Genomic DNA, 26,878 nt, shown 5'->3' with positions numbered 1-26,878 from the left:
GGCGCTCCGATAGGCTCGCGGGAGGGAAATTCCTCCGGGCTCCGCCCCCTGCGGCCCCGCCCCGCCCCGGGCGCCGGGCGCCGGCGGAATAAAGCCGGCTGAAGCCGGCCTCGGCCGTGTAGTGCGCGGCGCGGCGATGGGCGGCGGCCGGAGCGCGCTGTGCGCCCTGTGGCTGTGCGCCCTGCGGCTGTGCGCCCTGCCGCCGATTCGCGGAGCCGCGGTGAGCCGCGCGGGGCTGCGCGGGGCGGCCTGGGGCCGGGGGGGCGCGCGGAGCGGGCAGGGCAGGCCCATGAAGCGGTGGCGGAAGGGGGGGTGCTGGCACGGGGGGGGGCCCGGCGCGGCGGGTGGAGCGGGGGCGGGGGGGGGTTTGGGAGCCGGAGCGGGCGGGGCGGCCGAGGCGCGTGGAGCGGTCCCGGAGACCCTGCGTGCCCGGACAGGCCGGCCGCGGGCGGGAAGGGTCCCGGGGCCCGGGAGGGCCCGGGAGGGGCCGGGCAGGCCGTGCAGGCCGCGCGCGCTCCCCCGGGGCCGACGGAGCCGGGCTGGCGGGGCGCCCGGCTGGCAGCGGGGAGGGGAGGGGGCTGCGCCAAGTTTCGCGGGAAGCGGCGTCTTTAATCTGCTGCCGATCACTTGGGCTGTGTTATCAGCCAGCCCACGTTCGCGCAGAAATGGGTTGGGGCCGAGATTGTGGCACTGCCTCGGGACCCATGATCATGCTTGATACGGTATCCGGAAACCGCGAGCTCGGAGAATCGGATTGCCTCACACCGCAGTGTGCAGGCGTGCGTGTCGCCGCTCCCCCGAGGGGCTCAAAGTCCGAAGTGGGGCTGGGGGCTGCGTCGTCCTCTCTGCCGGAGGAGGACAGGAGGCCCAGGCTCTCCACACCCAGCGATCTGCTGAGTTTCCTGGAAGCCGGTTTGGCTACAGCGTTGCTGTGTTTCTCCCCTGAAAAGGATGTCCTTTCTGATTTTAGTGCTTTTATTTTCATTTCTTGATTTTTAATTTTATTTAAATTCAGTTAATTAACGTATATTACCGTGTCAGAGGTGGAGTTCAGTGACTCATCCGTTGCGTATCACACCCAGTGCTCATCACATCTCCTGCCCTCCTTGATGCCCATCACCCAGTTACCCCAGCCCCCCACCCCCGTCCAGTCCAGCAGCCCTCAGTGTGTTTCCTAGAGTGGAGAGTCTCTTATGGTTTGTCTCCCTCTCTGATTTCGTTTTATCTTTCCCTCCCTTCCCCTAGGATCCTCTCTGTTGTTTCTTAAATTCCACTTATGAGTGAGATCATATGATCGTTGTCTTTCTCTGATTGACTTATTTCACTTAGCATAATATGCTCTAGTTCCATCCGTGTCGATGTAAATGGCAAGATTTCTTTCTTTTCTTTCCTTTTCTTTTTTGATGGCTCAGTAATTTTCATTGTACATATGCCACATCATCTCTCTCCATTTATCTGTTGATGGACATCTGGGCTCTTTCCATAGTTTGGCTATTGTGGACATTGCTGCTATAAACATTGGGGGCCGGTGCCCCTTTGGATCACTACTTTTGTGTCCAATTGCTGGGTGTAGGGTAGGTCTATTTTTAACTTCTTGAGGAACCTCCATACTGTTATTTAATTTTAAAAAAAGATTTTATTTTTTTAAAGATTTTATTTATTTATTGGAGAGAGAGAGCAGGGGTGCGGGCATGAGTAGGGGGAGGGGCAGAGGGGGAGGGAGAAGCAGACTTCCCTCTGAGGGGGGAGCCCCACGTGGCACTGGATCCCAGACCTTGGAATCATAACCTGAGCCAAAGTCAGAGGCTTAACCCACTGAGCCACCGAGGCACCCCAGATTTGATTTCTTTATTTGTTTTTGAAGATTTTGTTTATTTATCTGAGAGAGACAGCAGGAGCAGGGGTGGAGAAGAGGGAGAAGCAGACTCCGCACTGAGCAGGGAGCCCAGTGGGGGCTGGATCCCGGAACTCCAGGGACATGACCTGCATTGAAGGCAGATGCTTAACCAACTAAGCCACCGAGGCGCCCCTTGATTTATTTGAGAGAGAGAGAGAGAGAGCAGAGCAGAGGGGGAAAGAATTCAAGAGACTCTGTGAGCTGAGCGCAGAGCCCATTACGGGGCTTGATCTCACAACCTTGAGATCCTGACCTGAGCCAGAACCCAGAGTCAGATGCTTAACCGACTGTGCCCCCCAGGCGTCCCTGATTTTAGTGCTTTGTAAATACGATCCGTGTGTCAGTTTCAGGTTGTTTGTCGAATTCCTGAGTTCGGTCCAGTCTTGGTGTTTTCCTGACCGGAGGGCATTCCTACCTAACACCTTCTAGGTGCCCTCCGCCCCTGGGGCTGCCTATTTCTGCCCGTGTATTTGCCAGGTGTACATAAACAAATTTTTCCAGAGCACGTTCAGAATGAGATCAGCCAGGTCCGATGGCTTGTCGATTTCTCTGTCCTCGTTGTATTTCCGCCTTCCACGCTGGTGGCTCCCAGATTCCTCGATGGGGGGACTCTTTGTGTCCTGTAGTCAAGCATGTCTGGTGATGTCTGCAAGACCACGTTGACGCACTGAAAAACTTGACCCAGAGAGCCTTTTCTTTCTTTTTCTCCTTTTTTATTGTGAATTTCGTTATTTTTTGTGGCGAATATTCCACTGTGTATATATACCCCATCTTCCTTACCTGTTCATCGATCACCGTGGACTCTCTGGCTGTTTTCCTATCGAGGCTGTTGTAAATAATCCTTCCAGGAACACAGGGGTGTATATGTCTTTTCACATGGGTGAGGTTAATCCCAGAAGTTGCATTGCTGGGTCGTGGGGTAGTTCTATTTTAACTTTCTTGACGAACCTCCGTCCCGTTTTCCAGAGGAGCTGCGCTAGTCTGTACTCCTACCAATAGTCCGGGAGGGTTCCCTTTTCTCCACAGCCTCACCCCAACACTGGGCTATTTCTTGTCTCTTTGATCCCAGCTCTTCTGACAAGAACCAGGTAAAATCTCATTGTGGTTTTGATTTGCATTTCCCTGATGATGGGTGATGTTGAGCATCTTTTCTCGGGTTTGTTGGCCATCTGTGTCGTCTTTGGAAAATGTCTACTCGGATCCCGTGCCTATGTTTTAAGCTGGTTGTTTGTTTTTTTTTTGTTAACGGAGTTGTATGAGTTCTTTGTCTGTTTTGGATGTTAAGCCCTTGTTGGGTCTGTCGTTCACAAGTATCTTCTCCCATTCGGTCGATTGCCACTTCATTTTGTCGATGGTTTCCTTTGCTGTGCAGAAGCAGAGAGCCTTTGATTCCATGAAACTTGGTCATGCATCAGAATGTGTTGCTTGGTGCTTAGTCAGGGTCCGTTCTTCCATCAGCTCCTTGTCATACATGCTGAAGCTTTAAGGCGGGGAGAACTTGGAACCTGCACCTTCTGGAAATTGCCTGCCAGCCTGTCTTCGAAGGTGCAGGGGAAATGCCTCTCTTCTCAGTGTGGTTGCAATATACCCACTGGGCTGGGCTCAGGGTTCTCAGGACCCCTTCCTGGACCTTCCTCTCTGTGAGGCTGGGGTTGCCCGGAAGGAGATGCTCACTTCAGATCGGTGGCATGTTCTTGTTCACCGAAGGGTTAAGCTTCTCTCAGGCTCTTCAGGGCTTCCCCACTGGAGTGTTGGGGGTGTGCAAATGCTGGGTGGCTGTGGTTCCCACATGCCATTGCAATTCCTTAGGGATGTCTTGACACAGAAGTGAGGGGCTGGAGGGGCCTTGGGGCCTGAGGGGAGGGCGGAGAGCAGGGGGACCTCTGGCTGGGGCGAGCCCCATGGGGGTGGGAGCATTGCTGCCGGTAGGTGGGCCTCCGGCGGGACCATGGGGAACCCTTCGTCCTCTGGTTCCAGGAAAACTGTACTCAAAACAGTTGGCAGCCATCTGCTGATTCAAGTTTTTTTTTTTTTTTTTTTAATTCTTATGTTAATCCCCATACATTACATCATTAGTTCTAGATGAAGTGTTCCATGATGCATTGTTTGTGCATAACACCCAGTGCTCCATGCAGAATGTGCCCTCCACAATACCCACCACCAGGCTAACCCATCCTCCCACCCCCCTCGCCTCTAGAACCCTCAGTTTGTTTTTCAGAGTCCATCGTCTCTCATGGTTCGTGCTGATTCAAGTTTTTAATTATTGCATCATGTAGCTTTATCTTGGTTGCTGAGTTCGGGGTTGGGGGGCGCTTACATTTTGCCCCACCCTTGTCCTGGGCCTGGGTGGTCAGGGCACACAGGAAGGGTCCCCAGCGTGCCACCAGCGTACAGCTGAGACCACCCACCCTCCCAGCCCCACTTGCCTTCTGGCTGGGGGGTGGGAGCACCGGGTTCGACATCCCAGAGCTGACTTGGGGCGGAGTGGGGGTGGGGCGGAGGCCAGTGGCCCCGACACCACAGTGGCTGGGGGACAGGACAGGACTTTTTTTTACTGTTTTTTGCCACTTGAAGTGTCCCCTTGCTGGCTGGACCGGTGAGCCTCATCCGGACAGAAGGAAATGGCCTCCGTTAATGTTATTGACCAGGCTGAGTTCCAGAAAGGAAAGCCGCTTTCCTCTTGAGATTTTTTTTTTTTTTCACAAGGTTTTTAATTTTTGAGGTTTGATTTTGAAGTACCTTTGGACTTTTTAAGTTACCAAAATAGTCCAAATGGTTGTGCAACAGCGTCCGTGGGCTGGAGGCCACCGTATTCTACACTTTCAGACGGTTACTTTTGAGTGCCCTGCATGTTAGCCTGATAGAAAAGAAAAAAACGATACCTCAAAAAAAAAAAAACCTCCCGCCAACTAAAATAGCACAGACTAAGAGCACTGGTAGTGACCTTGCAGACCTCCAGAGGAGGGTGTCTGCACTCCATGCTTAGAATGGGGGCAAAGGTTGAAACAGGTGCTGTCCTTCTGTCCCCAGACTCCCTTCAAGTCCCCTGCTGTCCCACCCATCCTCAGGCTGAGTTGTTCTCAGTCTTTCTTCTCTTCCATGATCTTCACAAGCTTACAGAGTACTGACCCATCGTTTAGTAGAACGCTTCTCAATTTGGGTCTGTGTGCTGGCTTTTTGTGAATAAATGTGAGTTTGGCATTTTTGGGAAAAATACCATAGAGGCGACTTTGTGTCCTTTCAACTGCACCATCTCAAAAGACACGTGACACAGGACATCGATTTGTTCCTAACGTGGCGACGCTGACTTTGACAGTTCAGGTGGTTTGCCAGGTGTCTTCCCAGTAAACTTAATAATATTTTCTCCGTCTGTAATTAGCAAGTATCTTGAGGGGCATTGCCTTTGAAAGTGTGTAAATATTCTGTTTTCGCAGGAGCTTTCGTTCACGAACGTGCATTCATTGATACGTTCTTGCCTGAAACAGTTATGACTGTGGTGTTGGCAGACGGAAGCCCATCTCAATCTGATTTTGTTCCTTTATGTTTTGCCCAAATTACAATGTACCCTAAACCACTAGAAACCAGAAATGGAACCTCATCGGTTTCCGTGGGAAGGGAAAAAAAGGGATGTGGAGACGAGGAATAAAGGAAGCAAAAGCCTGAAAAGCAGGCAGAAAAGAATCTGAGAAGGTGGGGTATTAAAAACACAACATGAGATGGCAGGGGGAAACGTAAATACGGTGATGGTCCAGCACCTGCAAATAGCTGGAACTCGTTTCCGAATGATCGGGTTGGCGTCGAGGGGAAAGTCTAGCGAGGTGGTGTTTTCAGAGCCCTGCCTCAAAGGAAGTAGCATGGCTGGGCGGGAAGCAGACGGGGTGAGGGTGGACGGCAGGCCCTTCTCGGCTGGAGATGCGAGGAGTGGTAGCAGCACGGTCCGGCAAGAGAGTCGTGCAGTTGTGCGCGTGCCGGGAGCTGCCGCGAGGGGCTGATTCGGGGTTCCGGAGGAGTGTCACGGGGCGGGCCGGCTCGCAGGCCCGAATTCCGCGGACGGCAGGGGTGCAGGGCTTTAAGTGCAGCGGTCGTGACGTCGCACGCGTCCGCCCGAGCTGCAGCAGCGCACCCAGCCGAAGCTGGCGTGATCGTCTGGCGAAACCTGACATCCGTGAACTTGGTCGGGCTTTTACTGTACCTCAGACACCAACAGAGCGAGCAGAAAACAGCCAGTAACGATGTAAAGAGTCAGGACCACAGCACGAGGGGCTCTAGTGTGTGTGCACGGAGGCGGCAGGTGCACTCGCTCAGACCCCCTGTTCCCAGCCGACAGGTGATGTGCTTTTTTTTTTTTTTTAAAGATTTTATTTATTTATTTGAGAGAGAGAATGAGATAGAGAGCATGAGAGGGGGGAGGGTCAGAGGGAGAAGCAGGCTCCCTGCCGAGCAGGGAGCCCGACGCGGGACTCGATCCCGGGACTCCAGGATCATGACCTGAGCTGAAGGCAGTCGCCCAACCAACTGAGCCACCCAGGCGCCCGATGATGTGCTTTTTTGACACATAAATACGTAGTCGCTGAACAGATGAACTAGAACAAAAGCAAATGGTCGGGGCACCTGGGTGGCTCGGTCCCTTGAGCGTCCGAGTCTTGCTTTTGGGTCAGGTCACCGTCTCCGAGTCGTCGGGCTCGCACTCAGCGGGGAGTCTGCTTGGGATTCTGTCTCCCTCTCCTCCTACGCATCCCCCTGCTCGTGTACTGCCTCTGAAATAAATAAATAAATCATTTCAAAAAAAGCAATATTCGGGCCAGACGATTCAGTCCTGGCCGGGCCAGCAGGTTAGACAGCAACAACAGGAAGAGTGGACCTGAGTACATGCTTTGGGAAACGAAAGAACGTTTTGCCCCAGAGTAGCACTGGTCCAGATCCCAAGTGCAAAAGCACAGAGATACGTAGGAAGTTCCCAACATGTGCTCCCCCAACAGAGCCCACCCCCGTGAGGTGGCAGGTGGCTGTCCCCGTGTGTGCTCGCACGTGTCCATCTGGAGGATGTGTGCGGCTCCGTGTGCAGCAGGGGCTTCTCTCGATGACCCCCATCTCCTTTCTCGGATCGAAGGTGCCCCTGCCAGGCGGTGAGCCCGAGTGCAGCCCCAATGAGTACGAGCCTGAGGGTCTCAGCTGGTGCTGCAAGCAATGTCCTGCCGGTGAGTCCCAGGGGATCTTCTGGAGCCTTGGAGGGCGGCCCTCCCAGGCTGGAGAAGGGCGGCTGTGGGCCCTTGGAGCAGACAGAGCTGGAGGCTGGGCGGGGAGACCCCTGCTGGCTCAGGTGGGTGGACCGCTCCTTGGCAGCCAGCCCCCCCATCTTGGCCCCCCTGGGGGGCCTCTCCTGTGAACAGGGTTGTGGGCTTGTTTTGTTCAGGGAGGTCTTTCGGCAGACTGGAGGACAACATGGGGGTGCACGGCCAGGCCAGATGCTCCTAGCTGTCCTCCCGTCGGGGTAGTCGACCGCGGACCCCTGACGAGGAGGGTCCTAGCGGGGCAGGGGCGACCACGGAGCTCAGGCACAGCACGTGCACGGAGGCTTACTCACCTTCGTGAGGATGCTCTGAATGAGCCCCATAGAGCAGGAGGGGGCCGCAGGCCTCAGGTGCCTGCTCTGCCCATCCCCCACAGCATGTACCTCATCTCCACTCGCAGACGGATGTGCACATGCCATCCGTGAGAGTTCCTTCACGGATCTCGTCTTTGCGCGGGCCAGCCACATCCCTCTACCCATCGCCACCGGCGTCACCCACTGCCCCGCACGCTCCCTGCCCCCGCAGGGCTCCCGTTCTGGGTACTGAAGGTCCCCACCTGGCCCACTCCCCTGACACGCTCCCAGCACAGCTCTGTACGCACCAGGCACGTGTGGGTCCGCGCGTGTGCGCACGTGTGTACACGCACGGCTCGTGTGGGCATGGATTAGACGCGGGTGCTTTGACTGGGAACCTTGTGAACTCAGCCTGTGTGCAGGTCCAGGGTGTGACAGCCGCCTCCCAGCAAGGGCTGATTGTCTCAGCTACGGCCTTTGCCCGAGGCAAGCGCTAGACCGGGGTGCTCCTCCGGGACTGGTCAGAGACTCTGTCTCGAGCCCTCCGGCGTTCCCTGTAGATGAGCCGGGAGCTGTCAGCCCACCCCGGGGGCAGGGGCGGACACGCAGACGTTGTCGGCCACAGGAGCCTCCAGTGTGTATGCTCAAAACCACCTGCTGACATGTGTTCCAAGATGTCGCTGAAAGCCGTGGGGCACCAGGTCCCCAGTTCCTGGGACACCGGAGGCCAAGTGTCAGTCCAGAACGTTCCAAGGAGTTAGTGGCGAGGTCTGGTCCTCCAGTAGAGGCCTCAGGGTCGGGTCCGCTCTGGGCTTCCACCTCACCTCTGTGTTCCCTCCTTTACAGGCTATCATGTCAGCGCGGACTGTGGTGTAAACCATGGTGTTCCGAAATGTAGCCCATGCGAACCTGGAAGCTTCCTCTCCCACCCAAACGGGGAGACCAGCTGCTGGCCGTGCACTCAGTGTCGGGCGGGTAAGTGCGCCGCAGTCCGGCACAGTGGGATCTCGGGGTTTGGAAACGTAGCCTCCTGGCCTCAGCTAGTCGGCGTTGCCCCAAACAGAATGATGTCAGATGAACACAATGACAGAGCTGCAGGGTACCGATCTCGGGGTGTTCTTATCATGATGGTGGGTGCACCTGCTTAAAGAATCAGCCTTCCGGGAGTCAGGATCTTAGGAGACGCTCGGGGCAAGGGTCATATACAAAAGGTTCTCTCTTTCTACGTGGGAGCATCAAGTTGTTTTAAAAGATGTCATTCTTTAAAAAAATACTGTTTGGATTAGCAAAGAAAAGATGAGAAACTTTGAGAAAATCTAGGAGAGGATGTATAAAATTTTTGTTTATGTGAAAAAACAACATTGAAGAAAGTCTACTTACGCAGAGAATCAAGATTATAAGTAAGAAGACTCTCTGTTTTAAAGGTATCAGATCTCTGTGAAAGGATTCTTAGAATCAGTGGATTCCCAAGATATCCTGCTGTAGATTTTATTTCATTTTCTTTATTTTCTTAAAGGTTTTATTTGACAGAGACACAGAGGGAACACAAGTAAGGGGAGTGGGAGAGGGAGAAGCAGGCTTCCTGCTGAGCAGGGACCCCGATGCGGGGCTCGATCTCAGGACCCTGGGATCATGACCTGAGCCCAAGACAGATGCTTAATGTCTGAGCCATCCAGGCAGCCTGCTGAAGATTTTAAATAACAATTTTTATTTAAAAAAAAAAAATCAGAACAGGTATTTTCATGCAATCTAACACGCTGACAATTGTCAAAACTCTCAGGAGGAAGAGAGAGAGTGTACTCCCTCTCCCTCATGTTACGACTCAGTGCAGAGAGGCAGGAGGACAGCGTGTGATGGTCAGGGCAGGGTGGACGGTTGGGCCAGCGGATCAGCGGACAGCGCCGTGGATGCGAACGGTGGCATGTGGCCCGGTGACCGAGCCCTCCCCAGGAGCAGGGCTGGCATCTCCAGCGCAGACCGCCGGCCGCCCCCCGAGCCGCTGCCCGTGCAGGACGCAGGCCGGGAAGCTCCCGCCGCGCTCACGAGTGTGCTCATGGTGCAGCTCAGGCTGCGTGGGAAAAGTCAGACTTTGAGAGCAGAATGTAAAGCGTGTTTATGCCCTGGTGGCAGTGGAAAAGCATCTTACGGGAGCCCTAAAAGTCATAAACCGTACCCGTGACTGCATTCAAACGGCCAACTTCTGTTCGTCACGAGACACCCAGGTTTGGGAATTAAGCCATGAAGTGGGAGAACGGATTGATGATACAACTCCGGGAAATTCACATCCAGAAGAAACACATCAGTAGGGAGGTTTGAAAACATACTCGATTTAAATGGAGACACAGACGCGGCCAAGACGACGGGACATATGTGACCAGAACGCATGTAAAAAGCATGGGAGTAGACGGACAGACATGCTGTCCTCCTGGCAGACGGACAGATTTCCGGCGTGGGGGCCGAGGACAGGAAGGACTCACCCCCAGGGGCGTGCAGGAGTCCGTACGCTCTGGAAACAGTCTTGGCAGAGGTGGTGAAGTTGAAAATGCGCCTAAGCGGCTGCCCACTCACCCCATGTCCTGATCTCGACCCGGGCAGGCGCTTGCTCGTGTGTGCTGAGAGCTGGGGAAGCGTCTGCAGTCGCATAAAGCCAGCAGCAACCCAGATGTCCAGGGACGGAGAGATGCGTCCCCGAGGGGCCAGCCCGGCGTGGGGTACGCGGCGGGATCTGGTCCCGTCGTGTCTAGCCCAGCGCGTCGGGCTTCAGGAAGCTCCAGAATGTAGTGATGGGCTGCGGAGGGCTGAACCCGGGCTGTGGGTCTGGGACATGGTACCCGGCGGGGAGTGTGGTCCCGTTTTGTTGTCATTGTCTCTGGAATGCTGTTCTTGGTCTCGAGCACCGCGGAAGGGCTCTGGGTGTGGTGGTGAGCGCGGCCGCGGTGGGTATTGCTGGAGGAGGAGGGGTCCCCCTGCCTACCGTTCTCTCTCTGAGGTGTCACTCAGGCGGCATCCCTGGCGGCGCTGTGCTCTTCTGTGTGGGGCAAACAAGGTGAACGGAACGATGGGGGTGGCTTCTGAGCAGGTGGCCCTGGCCCCTCGGCCGGGATGCAGGGCTGAGGTCTGGCTGTTGGCCCCTCTCCGCCCCTGCACAGAAGGGAAGGGGAGGCCGGGTTCCGTGCTGTCCACCAATGTGCTGGGTGCAGCCCGGTGTGGGCGGGGACAGTCCTGCCCCCAGCGCTGACCCTCAGCCCTCCCCCTTCAGACCAGGAGATGGTGGCCGCGTGCACACGGATCCGCGACAGGCAGTGCCAGTGTGCGTCGGGGAGCTTCTTCTGCGACTCACCGAGCTGCGTGGAGAATTGCTTCCGGTGTCGAAGGTGCTGGGGGCACGGGTGTGGGCCCCCCCTGTACTCATAGTAGCAGACCCTAAGCGCCCAGCGTGGTGGAGACGGTGCAGACACGTGGGCAGTGACGAGTCCACGTGGGACAGAGCGCGTGGGGGGGGACTGGTCTCTTGAGCAGAGGCCCAGGGAGGGAGGAGGGAGCCGTCGAGGGTTCTGGGGGAGGAGCGGTGTAGGCAGATGGAACGACTGCAGAGCAGCATGAACGCATCACCGTGAGTGACCTGTGGCTGCTGACACACGGCCACACCTGGGTGGTTGTGAGAAAACCAACAGAGGTGTGTTCTCTCACAGTCTGCAGACCAGAAGCCTGAAGCCAGGGGTCAGCGGGGCCAAGCTCCCTCTGCAGACCATGGGGGAGGACCCTGCCTCGCCTCTTCCAGCCTCTGATGGTGCCGGCACGCCTCGGGGCTCCTGGGCTTACCTGCCTCTGCTTCTGTCCGCTTGAGGTCGTCTTCGCGTGCTTGTGTCTGTCTGTCTGCACCTGGCCTTCTCTCTGTCCCGATACCCTCTTCCCTCCTGTAAGGACAGCGGTCGTGGATGAAGGCCCGCCGTAGTCTGGCGTGACCGCATCCATCACGTGAGCATCTCTGCCAACCCCCTTCCGAGGTTCTGGGTGGACACCGACTGGGGAGGACCTTCTGGGGACGCCGACAGTGCAGAGCCCCTAAAGAGATAGCTCGCCTTTCCTTTGTGAGGCACGTCGTGAACTGACATGACCCAGACTGTGTCGAACGGTAGCTTCCTGGACCTGCAAGTCCAAAGCGAGGACTGCCTTGAGGTCCGGTTCGATCAAGCCTCTGGCTTCTCTGGATTCGCTTGCACGTCCCCTTTTGCACGCGCTTCACCTTTGGGCTACCTTCTTTCTTGAGGGAGGTCGAGCTGCAGCTACAGCAGGGCCAGTCCTCCCAGCACACACAGTGCTATCCAGGAGCAGAGGGAGGCTCTGCCCCACCCCCCACGCGTCACAGAGCATGGGACAGAGCTTTACTCCTCAGTGAACCGGTTTGGGCCAGGCAGCCGGGGAGATGCCCGGCAGTGAGAGCCCGAGGGCTGGCGGGCCATCCTGGGAGCCGGGGCTCCTCCTGACCCCTGACCTGTGGGTGGTGCGAAGGATGTTTGGGACCGTACCAGGCAGGGAGGAATAATGCTCCGGGTTTCCTCCCTCTGTCAGATGTCCTGGCGCTGTCCTTCGGCCCTGCAATGTCACACACAATGCAGTCTGTGACCCAGAAGCTGGTACGGAGGCACCAGGTAAGAGCCGGACGCCATCTCTCCCTTCCAGGTCCGCAGACCTGCCCTGTGAACGTAAGATGTTAGGCTTGACAGGCCTGGGTGCCATTCAGACTTGCGGGAATGGGCAGTGGGCTGTGTTTGGCCCGTGGGCCACGGTCACGGCCCTGTCTTGAGTAAACGGAAGGCTCGGAGCCGCGCTGTGGCTCGCGTCCTAGGCTCCCGCGCCGGAGCGGCTGGGTTCCGTGAGGCCCGCGGTTTTCTCCCGGTTAGTCGTCACCTCCTCCATCTCTCCTTTCATGGGATCCCCAAAAGCAGGCCAGGTCGCTGCCTTCAGGGAGGCTCAGCTGGGACCCGAGGCTGTGAGGCGGGCAGCAGCCGAGAGCAGAGGTGAGGCCCCAAGCCTTTGGGCCTCTTGTGCTGAGTGTCTCTAGGAGACTCTTGCCTACTGTTGAGTCCTAGGCGGGGTTGCTTGCTTAGTTTTGGTAGTTAGAGCGGAGCCCTGAACAACGTGGGGCGAGGGGCGCCGGTTCCCTGCACACGGGAAAATCCCCAGAGAACCCTTGACCCCCCCAAAATCTTATCTACTGATAGCGTCCTGTTGAATGAAGCCTCCGTGGGACCGGGCAGTTGAATAACTGCTCTCTTGTGTGTTACGTGTATCCCACGTGCTGTATTGTTAAAGTAACATAGAGTAGAGAGAAAACGGTAATAAGGAGATCATAAGGAAGAGCAGACACGTTGATGGTTCCCCTGGCCGTGCAGACCTCCTCCTTCCAGCCACCTGAGCAGGACCCCGGGTCCTCGTCTAGGACACAGGAACCATGAGCCTCTCCTGCCTCCCACTAGGGCCGTTCACGACCATGATTAGCGGGAGAGAGGGCTTGGGGCTGGGAGAGACCACAGTGCCTCCTTGCCTCCCGGAGCGAGGATTTTTTGTACTCGTCACTTGGGCGAGGAACGTGAGCCTGACCCTGCTCCACCATCCTCTGTTTCGTCTCCTTCCAGGAAAAGAATTACCCAAGGTTGTGTTCATCCTTGGGCTTGTTTCATCCTTCATCGTCTTGGGCATCCTCCTCATCATTGCTGCCTTCTTCGTCATGTACCGCTATAAGAAGAAAGGTAAATTAGGGTCAGGTCAGACCTGGAGGGCCAGCTCCGAGTCCCCATCAGGAGCTCCGAAGTGGACCCCCTGGGTTGGGGGTCCCCCGGGAGGCTTTTGTTGTGAAAGCACAGCTGTCTTGATTTTCTCCTTCTCGTGTCTGAGCTCGGAGCTCTTCGCCTGCTCCCCGCACACAGGTCTTAAGACCCGAATCTCCGGTCAGCTGGCTGGAGGTGTCGTGTCCGGGGTGCTGTGGGCCATGGGGCAGGGAGAGACGGGCGCTGCGTCAGCGTGGGGGCGCCCGGAGGGAGGCAGGGAGCTGGGTGCGGCAGAGCCCCGAGGACGCTCCCCTCCTGTGCTCCTAGCAGGTGTGTGGCCTCACCACTGGTTTTTCAGCTTCTTGAAAGGTAAGGACGCTTTGTCGTGAATTCAGAGCAGTTTCTTCCCTCGTAGAAGTCACTGCCCCGATTTCAGTTCTGATCTTTCTCTTCTTCTTGGTCTTCAGGAAGGCTGGACGGACCTGACAGCGCTGTAAGTATTGTCCTGCGGTTTCCCTAACAGTGGCACCAGGCTTTGGTGGCAGCCGAGTCCCAAAAGTCATCCGGGGTGGGTGAGTGGTGGGCGCACGGGAGCCCTTGCTTTCCAGCCTCACGTGTGCCTGCTTATCGGAGCCCCAGAATGGGCTGGAAGAAGACTTAAATCCTGTCGGTCTAGAGCGGGGTGGAAAACGAGGCTCAGAGGGGCAGAGGGGTGTGCGTGAGCGTCCCAGGGCTGCCGAAACATCCGGTGTCCGCTGGGGAGCACGAAGCAATAGAGCTGGTGGCCTGCAAGTGTGCGGGCGGAGTCTGGCACCAGGGGCGGGGCGGCGGGAAGGGGGGGCTCTGTCAGAGGTGCTTGGGAGGGTCCTTCCTGCCTGCCCCCTCGGGCTGGAGACCCCACTTGTTGTAGGGCCAAGGTGTCAGCCCGTGTCTGCTTCTCTCCCCGCGTCCGTGCGTCTCAGAGTCGGCCTCTCCGCGCACGCTCACTGCTGGTGTAGGGCTCACGTTCCTGCAGTGTGAACTCCCGCAGTCAGGTGCTTCGTGCGGGCGCAGAGCTCCGGCTGCGGACCCACGGGCGCAGTGCGTGGTGCGGGGCGGTGGTCCCTCCCCACGGCCGTAAAGCACGTAACGCGACGGAGCCAGTCACATGGATTGCTCACTTCCCTGGTGTGTGCAGAAGTTGTGCTCACACCAGCGAAGACTGTTAGGTGTGCAGCAGTGTTCTGTGTCCAAACCAGGGTCACAGCCTCCGTAAACGATGATGCTGTAGTGCCCGGGCGCCTGGGGGCGCCCGTCGGTTCAGCCTCCGGCTCTCGATCCCATCTCATGTCTTGCACTCGGGGTCGTGAGTTCAAGCCCGCCATTGGGCGCCGTGCTGGGCGGGGTCTACTTAAAAAAGACAAAGAGGTGCCTTATTGCTAATAATTGCTACCGGCCACCTGAGCTCCCCGCTAGTTGCGCAGGTCACCAGGCAAATACAGTCCTCACGAAACGGTCTGCCATTTGGTAGGAATTACCAGGTATTTCTCCCCCCAGAGTCGTGGCTTGGGAAGCCCCTGTGATGCAGGCTTCCGTGACCAAAAGACACGGTTTTGTCCTTTACTCACAGATGGGCCATCAGCAGAGTGAGTCGTCGCTGCTGCCCCTGAATCCTGAGACTGACGGGCCAGCCCCTGCCACAGAAACGTCCTCGTCTTGTCGCATGCTGGAGGAGGGGGGCTCAGCCGTGAAGCCCGAGGCTGGGCCCCACGCAGGCCCCTCCGAGGAGCCGGCGCCCGCTGAGCTGGCGCAGGTGACGCTCGGGGGGAGCCCCGCGGCCCCAGAGCAGGCGCTACCGACGGCCGCCCCCGGGTCGCAGGACCGGCCCAAGGCGGCCCCTTCCCTCAGGACCCTGGAGCAGGTGGGTGAGCTTTCTGGGGGGTTCGAGGAGCGAGAGCCTCTGCTTGCTTGGCACTCACTGTGCGCAGAGTCCGTGCTCAGGGCTAACACGCGCGCTCCGCACGGCCCCTGTGTGCGTTTCCCGGGGCGGCTTCTGCAGCGGGCTGTGTGCTGTCTCCGCGTCCTGGAGGCTTGCGGTCCAGATCGAGGTGTCGGAGGCTGCGAGGGACCAGCGGGCCAGGCCTCTCCCCCGGCGGCTGCTCGCATCTGGCTGGCTTCGGGCTCTGGGGCTTGCCGAAGCGTCGCCCCAAGCTCTGCATCTGTCCTCACGGGGTGTGTCCCTGTGTACGAGTCCATGTCCAGATTTCCCCTTTGCCTGAGGACGCCAGTCAGGATGGAGTGAGGCTGACCCTCACGACCTCGACAGGACTGTTGTCCGCCTGGACCCCATTCCTAACTAGTCACGTTGAGAGGTTCGGACTCAGCGTGTGGGGCTGCGATTCAGCGCACAGGAGCCCGGGCCCACCTGCTGCCCGAAGGGGCTCTGACACCGAGGAGGGCGCCGAGGCTCAGAGCGTCCTAGTCCAGGGCCCGAGGCTGGGATGTGCTGGACACCACAGCCTCCGGAGCGCGAGCGGGTCTCAGATGGGCCTGGCGGGCCTCGGCCAGCAAGTCCTGTGTGCCGGGCATGGCCTCTGTGCAGCCGGGGCGGCGGGGGGAGGGGCAGGCGCACACTGCGCCCCTGGATGGGCCGTGGGGTCGGGCTCGCTCGCGGGACGGCAATGGTCCCCATCCTCTGTTGCGGGGCTGCGCAGCCCGTCCAGCGTGCGACACCTGAGTTTGACGAGATGAGCAGACGCGCTCCGTGGCTCAGGGGGGTAGGGCTCTTCCGGAAGCGGGGACAGCATGTGCATCGAAGGGACAGAGCCAGGGTCTGGGGAATGATAAGGGCCCGTGTCTGAATCCTGAAGGCAGGGCCCAGGCGAGGATTTGAGGGACAGGGTCCCAGGGAGGAGATCACGCAGCTCCTGTTCCGATGGCCGTGGTCCCTGGGGTCCCCTGGCGTGGGCGTGGAGGATGCCAACTCCACCGTGGAGACTGGGTTCCTGGGCCGAGTGTCCGTAGGCACCACTGCAGGGAGAGAGGCCCTGCCGTTGTTCAGATGCCCTGCCGGCTCGGAGACGAGTCAGTAGAGACGTTAGGACCCTTGCCCATCTCAGCGGGAGGCCCGGGGGTCCCTCTCAGCCCGCTCTTGCCCCATGTTATGGCCGAGCAGCCCCTGCCCAGAGCGGGGAGTCCCGTGCGGGGCCAGCCGTGGGCGGGAGGCAGAGCTGGGGGCTGAAGGCGCGGCCCTCGGGCCTGCAGCAGGTGGCCTGACACTGACGGGCAGCCTGACCTCGTGCGCAGGAGAAGCGGGCGTTGGGGCTGCCGCTCTCGGGCACTCAGTGTTGGCTCTGGCCTCCGCTCGGAGCCTCTCTGGAGTCCCGTCTCGCGTTCCCTGTGCATTTTTGTGGACAGGAGTGCTGTCCGTTCGTACTCCCTGGAGCAGAGCTGGGTATCCCCAGGTGACACAGCTCAGCGGGTACCTGCCCGCCTGCCCACCTGAGCAGGGGCCACTGGGCCGCCTCTGGGCCCCGGCCGTGTCTTGGGGCAGCGAGCCCCGGAGGACACACGTGGGCTGTGAACTCTTGGCCCCCGGTGCGGGACTGACTCCCTGAAGGCCTTTGTCCGTCCACAGAGGCCCCATGCCCTCACCCTGCTGCTCCCTCCAACCAGACTGTGGTTGGGCTTCGGCCACACGGATTCTTCCTTCTCCTGCAACAGCGTTGTTTTCTTCTCTCCACAGGAATATGAAACTAAGTATTTTGTAACAGATACATCCAATGAAGGTATGTCATCTGCATCCCTCATTTCTAGATGCTGTGAAGGTTTCATCTTGTTTGGTCTGAATGTCAAGGCCTGGTGTCCTTGTTTCTGAGAGGGGGACACTTGCCTGCGTCAAGCCGCGGGCACCATCTGTCCCCTTGGGGTGCACTATTTCGCGCTCAGGAGTGACATTAGGGGAAACATCATTTGTCAAACACGAGTTTTGTGGGATTCATCGGCTTTGACTACCGCTCTGATTGGAAGATGCGTTCATGTTTGAAGGAGAAATGAATGGGGGGTAGGAATACTGGATGCAGCCTCGACGAGCAGGCCCGCTCTTGGCTAGGACTCTGTGCTCTCTCAGGCGTTCAGGGAGGGTTTTGGGGGCCTGCTACATGACAGGTGCTTTTTTACATCTCCTCTTCGCTAACAGCTCTGCAAGACCACCCCTCTGGATTGGTTTAAAGAGACGGTAGTCTGAAACCCGGAGAGGTTACAGAACCTGCGTCCGGTCTCAGATCCTAGCCACGGTCCCCAGCCGACAGCTGGGGAGGCCTTCTCAGTCTTGTGCGTCTTACAGCCTCTCTCTGGGTGTTGAGGGACAGCAAAAGGGCAGGTGACCTGCAGCAGACTGGGGATCCCATGCGGTTCCCGACTTCCCCGGATCTTTGGCTCCATCTCCCAGGTTCCAGTAATGAGCCACAGGCAGGGCAAGAGCCTTGGCCCCACCTCGGTCTCCCGGCCCCTGGACCCAATTTCTGGGACATCGGCGGGGTCCCACAGGACCTTCCACCTCCTGGGTGTGGCGTGCTGGTTGGCACCCAGCCCTGGGGCACGCCGGAGACACCTGGGACCTGTCCCTGGGGAGCCGTGACAGCAGGGGCCACACGGTCCTCCCAGAAATGGAAACAGTCCTCCTTTGTGCTTTTACTTTTTTTCAGACAGGATCTACTACGAATTTGAAAACAGGATTTCTGATAAACACTGGAAAACATTTATGAGGTTTATCGGGCTGCAGGATCATGACATTGACATTTGTGAATGCCAAAACCCCGGCAATTTGATGGAGCAGCATCACCAGATGCTGCTTAGGTGGAGAATCCAGTTGGGAAGGGAAGCCTCTGTTTTTAAACTCTTCGCCGCCCTCCATAAGATGCAGCTACACATGTACTTGGAAAATATTATAAACGGGTTAGTTGCCGAAGGCATCCTGGTCAGACGTTCGGAGACCACGGATTAAACTTTGGGCTCGGAATCATGCCGTTAAGCCGGATCCTGAATGGACATGATCTAACCTCCTTTCCCCGTTTGCATCTTACTGGAAACTTCTGGAATCCCTGATGGGGCTGTGCACATTTTCTCCATAGATTGTACAGATAGTTTGTAATGGGGCGGTCAGTCCTACATGCCAGCAAGAGTGCTTCCTGCGGGGCCAGACCAGCTGTGGGGACTGTCTGTGGCCAAGGCAGCAGAGGTGGGCAGGATCTACGTGGATCCCAGTGAGTCCTGAGCTGGTTGGGCCGGGCGCTGGGACTCTGCTGGCTGCACTCACATTGCCCAGCCCTTTCCCCAGGCACTGAGGCAGGAGGCCATTTTTCTGCCCTGATCAGCTCCTAAATCTCAGAGATCTGGGATGTCCCCATGACCTGGAACACACTGTGCCTGTGACTGAGGTTCCCCTATTAAGTAGGAATAACTTAATGATTTGACATTATGCCGTATTTATCACAAGTAGAGATAATATATCATTACATTTTTTTCTATATTTATAGTTGTTTTTTTAAATATTTTTTTACTAGAGAGAGTTCAAGCAGGGGGAGTGGCAGGGAGAGGGAGAAGCAGGCTCCCTGCTCAGCAGGGCTCGATTCCAGGACCCCGGGATCATGACTGATCCAAAGGCAGATGCTTAACCGTCTGAGCCACCCAGGGGCCCCTACAGTTTTCTTTTCTCTTTTTTTAAGATTTTATGTAGCTTCGAGAATTTCTGTGAGCAGGGGGAGGGGCGGAGGGAGAGAGGCAATCCTAAGCCGACTCCCTGCCCAGTGCGGAGCCTGCCGTTGGGCTCCCGTCTCAAACGCTAACATCAACTTGAGCCGAAATCAAGAGCCAGGTGCTTAGCCTACTGAGCCACTTCAGGACCCCTGCGATTAAGTTTTAATAAAACTTACATTTTAAATCGTGTTTCCTTTTATTTCCGGTGGGTGCACAACGTGGGTGTGAATCCTTGGCAGGGGCTTCATGCACAGAGGACGATACGGACCTCAAGGCTCTAATTTGCCAGAGGCAGGGCTCTGGACTGAGGATCGGAGGCTGGAGAAGCCTCTTCTGGTTTGTGGTGTTCCTCCCATTGCTTGCCTCAGAAGGTGAGCTCCACTCTGCCCCCCTCACCCTGAACATCACCGGTCCCTGGAGTTAGGCACAGATTTGCCTGCTTCTTCCCATCCAGCACCCAGCCTCTTCAACTCCCAGTTAAAGTAAATGCCATACCCGCTCCGTCATCTGAGAGGTTGGTCACCACCCGCTCCCTTGTCCCCCTCCCCCCCCATCTCCCCATCTCCCCCGCCATGCCAGGGTTTGCTGCTTCCTGGGGCTCTCCCCGGACTATGTGCTCACCCCGCTAGTCCAGGCCACCATTCACTGTCCTCTAGACGACTGAACGGCTTCAGTCTGGCTGTCCTCCGGGTCTCTCTAGTTCGTTCTGCCACCCTGGGCATTCTGAGCGTTCTAAAGCACAAATCCAGCCGTGCCCGGTCCTGTGGGAACCCTTCAGCGGCTCCGTGCCATTCTTGACTCTGCTTACAAGATGCCTCCAAAAGGTCGAGCCCTGGCCTGTGCCTCAGGCCCCATCTCTTGCCAGGGCTGTTCTTTGCGTTCTGCACTAACATGCAGTTTTCAGTGGCTTGCTTTCTGCGGGGGTCATCTGCTGGACAGCCCTCTCCCTGGCATGCACTTCCCACCCATCCGCAATCCCATCCTCTGAGCTTCCTTCCAACTAGTCCTCCGTCCTGGCCAGCCCATTCCTGTCTCTGGACGGCCCTGTCTCTGGACCAGCGGGCTGGGGCTGGGGCTGGGGCTGGGGCTTGTCCCCACGCCCCTGGGTGCAATGCTAACTTCAGCAAGCGTGCGTGAGCTGTGTCCTTAATGCCTGTCTCCCGAGGCCGAACTGCAACACACACACACACACACACACACACATCACCCCCCCGACCCCCCGCCGGCACCGAACCCCGCGCCCGGGCGGCAACGGGTCTCCTCCTAGGTCGGCAAATGGAACGGGTGTCCCCCCCGGATGCTCTAGGGAGCAGGGAGAACTACAACTCCCAGCATGCCCCGAGGCGGCGGCGGCCCGAGTCCGCGGTGGTTGCCCGGCGACCGGGCGTGTCCCGGAAGCCGGGCGGGGCGGTGGGTGGGACTTCCGGGGCGGCGGTTGCATCAGATTCTGGGAAGCTGTGGCCTTTGGCAGGTTTGGGATTTCTAAGATGTCAGGTGCCTCTGGGGAGCAGGGTGAGTGCGCGCGGCGGGGCGGCGCGACGAGCCCGCGCTGGGGTTCCGGCGGGTCCCCGGGGTGGGCGGAGCATGGCCCCTCGCCCTGGGTCGGCGGGTCTCCTGGCCGGGCGGGTGAGGACCCCGGGCCTGGGGTGTCGGCGGGTTCCTTCGGCCAGCGTGCGGACGATGGCCCGGTCCTGGGGGTGGCCTTCTCCCCGGGGCGGGCTTGGGGGTCGGCGTGTCCCCGCAGCGACCTGGCGGACGTTGAGCCTCCCCGGGTCCCCGGCCCGGGCCTGCGCTCCCCGCGCTCCGCTGGACATCTGTGCGCTCCGCGCGGGTTCGAGGCCCCCGTCCTCAGCCTCTCGGTCGGGCTGCGCGGGGGTCCTCAGGCGCCCCACCCCGGAGCGCTGCCCCACCTCCCCTAGCTGGTGTCTGCGCGGGATCTGGGGACAGGCAGAGCCGCGGGGGTGTTTCAGTTGGCGTCCAGCCTGGCAGCAAGCCGGGGGTGGGCGCAAGAAGCGGGGGTGCGCAGACACCCACATGAAAGGCGTCGGGTTTTATGAAGGCTCTCATCTGGGGCCCCACACACGGTGGCCACTGGGCCCTGCTTGATCAGTGCGTTATTACCCCACTTTACTGCCTGCCTCCCGGGAGGCTCAGGGCGCAGCTCTGCCCACCCCGGGCTCTGATGTCACCAGCGCCTGGACCAACGCGTCCGCAGGCCAGCTTGGAAGAGCGCTGGATCTTTTCCCACAGACCCGCAAGTAGGGCTGTGACTTCTGGCAAGTCGAGAGATTGTCGCCGGGATTCCCGTCTGGAGATTATTGACCTAGAGTTTCACTGCTCTTGGCTGGTGAAGATGATGTGGGAGTGTTCCAGCCTGCCCACACTTTAGGCTGTGTGTGTGCCCTTTGCCGCTGGGTGCTCTGGGCCCCCAGGTGGGGAGCTCTGACCACCCGGGTGACCCTGTGACGTGGGAGGCACCCACGTGACGGGCTGCTGCCCCACACCAGCACCCACATACCAGGCTCACTGTACCTCCCCCGACAGGCGTGCCTGGATGCCAGGACTGTCCCCACCTTCCCTAGAGCCAGGCAGCCTGAGAAGTCCACCCCGCCTCCAGTGAAACAGCAGCCCTGAGCCCGGAGCCGGTGTGGCGCGCCTGGGCTCCCAGCTCTGCCCCTTCCTTTTTAAAAAATTTTTTTTTATTTTAAAGATTTTATTTGACAGACACAGTGAGACAGGGAACACAAGCAGGGGGAGTGGGAGAGGGAGAAGCAGGCTTCCCGCAGAGCAGGGAGCCCGATGCGGGGCTCGATCCCAGGACCCCGGGACCATGACCTGAGCCGAAGGCAGACGCTCAGCAACTGAGCCACCCAGGCGCCCCTCTGCCCCTTTCTCAGAGCACGGGGGGCCAAGCGTGCCACCTCAGAGGATGTGGACCCTTAAGGGGTCATCCCTTGGAAAGGATTTAGAGTAGCACCTGGCACAGGACAGACGCTGTGTGTCTGGATTGAAACCTGGAGCTTGTTTCTCTGTTCTTTTTTGTTTTTTAATGAAAGCGTGGTTCTGTTTCATTTGTGGACATAAATGACATGTTGGGTTTTTTCTTTTAATTGCTTTAGCAAGTCAGGTGTTTGGAGGCTTGGTAAGAATTGGCCTGTTTTTGGAGATTGCTCTATAGATTGGAATTGAGCCCCCAGTTTGGACAGCTGATGGATTTTTCTAGTCCTGTGCCGTAGGGTAGTACCTCTCAGCCAGTGCTTGGGCCCAGGACGCAGCCCACCTGCTCTTCCTTTCCTGGTGCCCCCCACCCACCTGTCCCTAGGCTTCCTCCGAGGTCAAGAACCTGTGGTCATCCCCTGAGGAAACAGGAAATAAAATCAAATAGGAAAGGGTGTGTATGGGTGCTAGAGTTGTAGATATGCTTGGTTTCCAGTTTCTGAAAGTTTTTTATTCCTAAGGTTGGATTCATCAAAAGTGACCATCTCCCCAGGCTTTTTTTTTTTTTTTTTTAAGATTTTATTTATTTATTTGAGAGCGGGCAAGAAAGAGAGAGTGTGCATGAGCCAGGGGAGGGGCAGAGAAGCAGACTCCCCGCTGAGCAGGGAGCCTGACATGGGGCTTGATCCCAGGACCCCAGGATCATGACCTGAGCCGAAGCAGACGCTCAACCCACCTGACTGAGCCACCCAGGTGCCCTCCCCAGGCTTTTCAAGGACATCCTCGTTTAGAATATTCTTCCCATTTCAGCTCTTCCTTAAGTAGATTCAGAACATCTGTGTGGTTCCCTGTGCGGACACTGGTTTTGCAGCTTCTCCTTTGTTGCTCGAAGGTGCGCATCCCATTCCAGGTTCCACTTGCTTTAGAAAGACAAGTCCCCTCTCTGAGGACGCCTGGTCGCACGGAGCTCCTCTCAGAGGCCTTGTGCTGCAGGCTCCAGGCAGTCTTCAGTGGTTTTGTGTCAAACTTGCTGTTTGATTCTTTATGCTCAGTACTTCAAAGGGTCTTTGTAACCCTCGTATAGCTAGCATTTTTCTTCTCCAGGCATCCATCTAAATGCATCTGTTGTGGCTTCATCCTGAGAGTAGCCTTGTGGTCGATACTGCCCTTATCTGCCTGTCCAGGCGAGAAATCCTGACGTTGTGAGAAGTTGCGTGATTCGTCCAGGGTCACACAGCTAGCCGGAGGCCGAGCCAGGCTTCCAGCCCTGGCAGTTTGACCGCAGCGGGGATCTCAGCCACCATCCTGTGCTGCTTTTGATGATAATCTGAATGATTCCATTCAGAATAACAGCCAGAGCCCCCAGTCCAGAGTGTGTGTAAGGGCACACGAGATAAAGCCAATAGGCTTTGCTGCGTTTCCCGAAGAAAAATGAAGCATCCGTATTTATAGACTACAAATGTTTGCTTGTCTCTGAACTTGTGTTTCCATGTTTGCGAGTATTTACTTTTATGTAAGAGTTGTAAGAGATGGTGCCCTTGGGGTGGAGCTTAAGCCATCTCAGTGTCGTGGTGGCAGTGGTGCCGTCTGGCCGCCCTCTCGTCACCCGGGCAGCAGACTGTGATTCTAACGAGAGGTCTGTGAAAGACGCGGGAAAGTGAAAGCGCCAGGTGAGAGCATTATGTCGTCCATGTCAGTGGAAAAGTGTCCCGGAGCAGTTCACAAAGATTCCCTCGGATATTTATTTCCTCACTAAGTATACGTTGAGCACCTGCTTTGCTAGGCAGTGCTGGGTGCCGGAGGTCCAACCGCAGACGAGGGCGATCTGTCGCAGCTTCTCCGGGGCTTTCCATCCAGTAGGGAGGTGGGTTACACCAGTGGAGGGCGAGACCCGTAAGACAGGTCAATGTCGGGGTGGGCTGGAACGGATGGCCTCCCTCCTTGGTCCCGTCCCAGAGCATGTGCTGCTTGGTGGGCCGAGAACTGCGAGCTCGTTCAGAGTACGAGCTCTGTGACTGTGAGCTGACAGAACCTCGGCGGCGTCCTTTTCTGCCAGCCAGCCCACGGGCAAGATGGGAGTGTGGGGAACCACGGGGGCGGCTCCACCGGGCCAGACCTGCAAGCGGCAGCAGTGGGCAGTGTTCTGCTGGCCAGGCCCAGAGCCCGGAGACGGAGCCCCCAGCACTCTGCTCCTGAGGAAGGGAGGGAGGGGCAGGCCAGATCCCAAGTGGGGTGGAGGCTGAGCCCCGAGGAAGAAAGCGGAGTGGGGATTCCTGGCAGAGAGCTCTGCTTTCCCCCAGGTTCCTGAGGCCAGGGGGCGGAGGAGGGCCAGACATGGGCCGCAGGGCCGGGTCTGCAAGGGCCTTGCGCACATCTTTGGAGTTTAGGTCTTGCCTTTGGGTTTTGGAAAGATCATCTGCCCCTCCCCCACGTGCAGGCGGAGCAGGACAGCGGCAGCCATGGCAGCCGTGGCATGAGAGGGGCAGGCTCAGGGGCCAGGGCTGGTGCTGGGGGTGGGTGGTGCGGGGGTAAGAGCCGAGCACCCAAGCTTTAGCCCAGTAGGGGACGATGGCCATGCCGCTCCCCGGGACCTGCGCCCAGGTCTGGGGGGCAAGGCACGATGCCTAGGGGTGCCCGTGGATGAGTGATAGTCGGACTTGAGGGGCTGGTGCTTAGGAGAGGGCGCTGGAGGAGACGTCAGGAGCCCTTGGCCTGTGGGAGGACACCCTGGGCTCTGGGAGTGGGTGGCATTCCCTCAGGTGGTGGAGAGCAGGGGTGTACGTGCCTCTCTGCTCTCCGAGATTCAGTGTGGAGAAGGGATACGTTTGGGAAACCTTGTCCAGTCCCCTTTCTGAGAGCCACTTGGGCAGCTGAGCATCCCGACAGGAAACAGTGTGGAGGGGACCCAGGAGGGGGGCGCTGCAGGAGGGCAACCGGGGAGCCAGAGGAGTGTTTGTGGAAGGGGCGTGGTTTGTAGGGCTGGGTGCGCGGAGCACTGCAGGACGAGGCCCAGAGTGGTCCTTAGCCACGTATGCAGTGCCAGGGAGTGGGTGAGGGGTGCTCACCTCCCGGAGCCCAGGCTGGTCTTTGAAACAGACAGACCTGGCCTGGGAGCTTATGAGGAAGTTAGGCCTGCTGCGAGGGGTCTGCCCTTCAGCAAGCTGCCTGGGGCTCTTCGCACATGGAGGTCTGCAGGTCCTGGGCCAGCACAGGGGCCCCCGAGGAGCTGGTGTAGGTACCCACTGTGGGCCCACCTCACCCCCCAGGTTCTGATTCTGAAGGGTTCCGGTGGGCCCGGCAGATGCACTGGGCCTGGAGCAGAGGAGGAAGACAGAGGCAGGTTTAAATGCTGGCGACAGGGACCGAGGAGAGGGAGAGGTGACGCACTTCGTCCTGTCAGGACTGCAGTTCATATCATGTGGTTTTTGGTTCGATACCCGTGCTGAGAGATTGCCTGGCTGTTCTGTTTGTGTGATTTCGGGAGATGTTTTATAAAGGCTTCGGCTGCTTAAATCGGAGAAACTGGATAACAGATCAATCCAAACTGGATACGCACGTAATGACATTCCCGTGATCGGTAGGTGTCTCTCCCTTGGCGTTTGTCTGAGCAGCACGGCCGCCGCAGGCTGACCTGGAGGCGGACGTGCCCTCCACAGCGGCGAGGGCCGGCGTGTGCACCAGCACGTGCTGCCGCCTCAGCGAGGGCCACCGCCTCGCGTGCGGCTCCTGCGTACCACCCGCCATCTGATCTCGCCTCGGGGGTCTGGCCAAAACCATGACCATTTCAAGGCTGACTTGGTCTTGTTGGTTTCCTCAAGACACGCTTGAGTGCCCGGCCACAGTCGCAGCTCAGGGACTGCCCCGCCCGCAGCCCGGGGGCCTTCCGTCTGGCGGTGCGCCCTGGCACTGCGCCTGCCCATCCCGAGAAGATCCCTCCCTTGCGACGGCCTCGGCTGCTCCGGACGGTGGATTTTAAATGCGTGTGTAGTCTCTGACTTCAGGGGCCCTTATGATAATGACACAGGGCAAGCGTAATAAGTGGCAAACTGGGGCCTGGCTGTGTGCCAGGTGTAATTTCACAAGACGCAGTGGCTTTTACGAGGCGTGTGTTGTTCTGAGCCTATATGACGGAGGCGGAGAGAAGGCCAGGAGCCCCAGCGCTGCGCCCCAACGCCAAGCCCCAGTGCCGAGCCCCAGTACTGCATCCCAGCGCTGAGCCCAAGGGCTGAGCCCCAGCACCGAGCCTGAGCACTGAACCCCAGCGCCGAACCCTAGCACTAGAGCCCCGGCACCGAGCCCCAGCACTGAGCCCCAGCACTGCCATGTATGGTGCCCTGCCCAGCCGCCGCCCTGCAGCTCAAGAGTTCCCTAAGTCCCTCACCAGTGTTTTAAAGCCAGCATGGTGGGTGGGACGTTTGACCTGTTGTACTTATTTTAAAAATAGCGTATACTTATTGGAGGACACGTGGGAAAAAAGGCGGGAAATACCAATCGGCTGTAAGCCCGCTCGACGTTGGGCGCGGGCCTGGGGGTCTGCTTTGTTCACTAGAACACGGTCCGAGCGAGAGGTGTGTGTCCCTGTCTGCTTGCTGTGGAGGAGACGGGGCGGGCCGGATCAGAGTGGACTGGCCTCGCTCCGTTGCCCGCCCTCCCGGGGCTGGGCGGCAGGGTGGCTGTAGAGGAGACGGGGACAGGGAGCGCTGGGGGCCGGCGCAGGGAGGACAGCAGATTGCAGGAGAGCCTGCCCCAGCTCTGCCCACACCGCTGGCAGGTCCTCTCCTTGATCTGACTGGACTTAATCTTCACCGAGAGCGTGCCAACAGCCGCCTGACAGGCCGCTCAGCTGTTGGAGGCAGCTGGCCAGGTGAAGTAGAAGTTCCCTGGGAGCAAGATGCTGTGCGGGAAATGCTCAAGAAGCCTGATACTTAGAGTTAGGCTTTCCTGGAGCTCTCA

General features: G+C 58.2%; 2 protein-coding genes across 9 annotated transcripts in view; both read left to right on the top strand.

Annotated features, from left to right (window-relative positions):
• Positions 1-62: 62 nt before the first annotated feature.
• LOC123856852 (tumor necrosis factor receptor superfamily member 1A-like) lies at positions 63-19,172 on the top strand. Of its 6 annotated transcripts, none has more exons than XM_064576027.1 (11): positions 63-220; positions 7,008-7,095; positions 8,328-8,456; positions 10,741-10,855; positions 12,054-12,133; positions 13,121-13,234; positions 13,583-13,621; positions 13,720-13,745; positions 14,862-15,152; positions 16,977-17,019; positions 17,938-19,172. In XM_064576027.1, the coding sequence occupies exons 1-11, from the start codon at positions 137-139 to the stop codon at positions 18,234-18,236; spliced, it is 1,308 nt and encodes a 435-aa protein (XP_064432097.1). In that variant the 5' UTR covers positions 63-136; the 3' UTR covers positions 18,237-19,172. The 6 variants fall into 6 exon arrangements, with proteins under 6 accessions (XP_064432097.1, XP_064432096.1, XP_064432095.1 ...); XM_064576026.1 differs by having other exon boundaries at positions 13,580-13,621; XM_064576025.1 differs by having other exon boundaries at positions 13,412-13,621.
• A 1,214-nt stretch (positions 19,173-20,386) lies between these two features.
• The window catches only part of CARS1 (cysteinyl-tRNA synthetase 1), a 46,178-nt gene continuing 39,686 nt past the window's right edge, over positions 20,387-26,878 (top strand). The window contains exon 1 of one of the 3 annotated variants that reach the window (XM_045893045.2): positions 20,387-20,500. In XM_045893045.2, the coding sequence (XP_045749001.1) occupies positions 20,476-20,500 (25 nt within the window). In that variant the 5' untranslated portion in view covers positions 20,387-20,475. The remainder of the gene's footprint in view (positions 20,501-26,878) is intronic. The other 2 variants (XM_064576024.1, XM_045893044.2) reach the window with 2 other exon arrangements.

The sequence above is a fragment of the Mirounga angustirostris genome, unplaced genomic scaffold (genome assembly GCF_029215605.1).
Source record: "Mirounga angustirostris isolate CCGP_5_RB_7025 unplaced genomic scaffold, mMirAng1.0.hap1 SCAF_13, whole genome shotgun sequence".
Taxonomy (NCBI): Eukaryota; Metazoa; Chordata; class Mammalia; order Carnivora; family Phocidae; genus Mirounga; species Mirounga angustirostris.
Note: the sequence above shows the minus strand (reverse complement) of the source record. Positions and strands in the feature narration are given on the sequence as shown.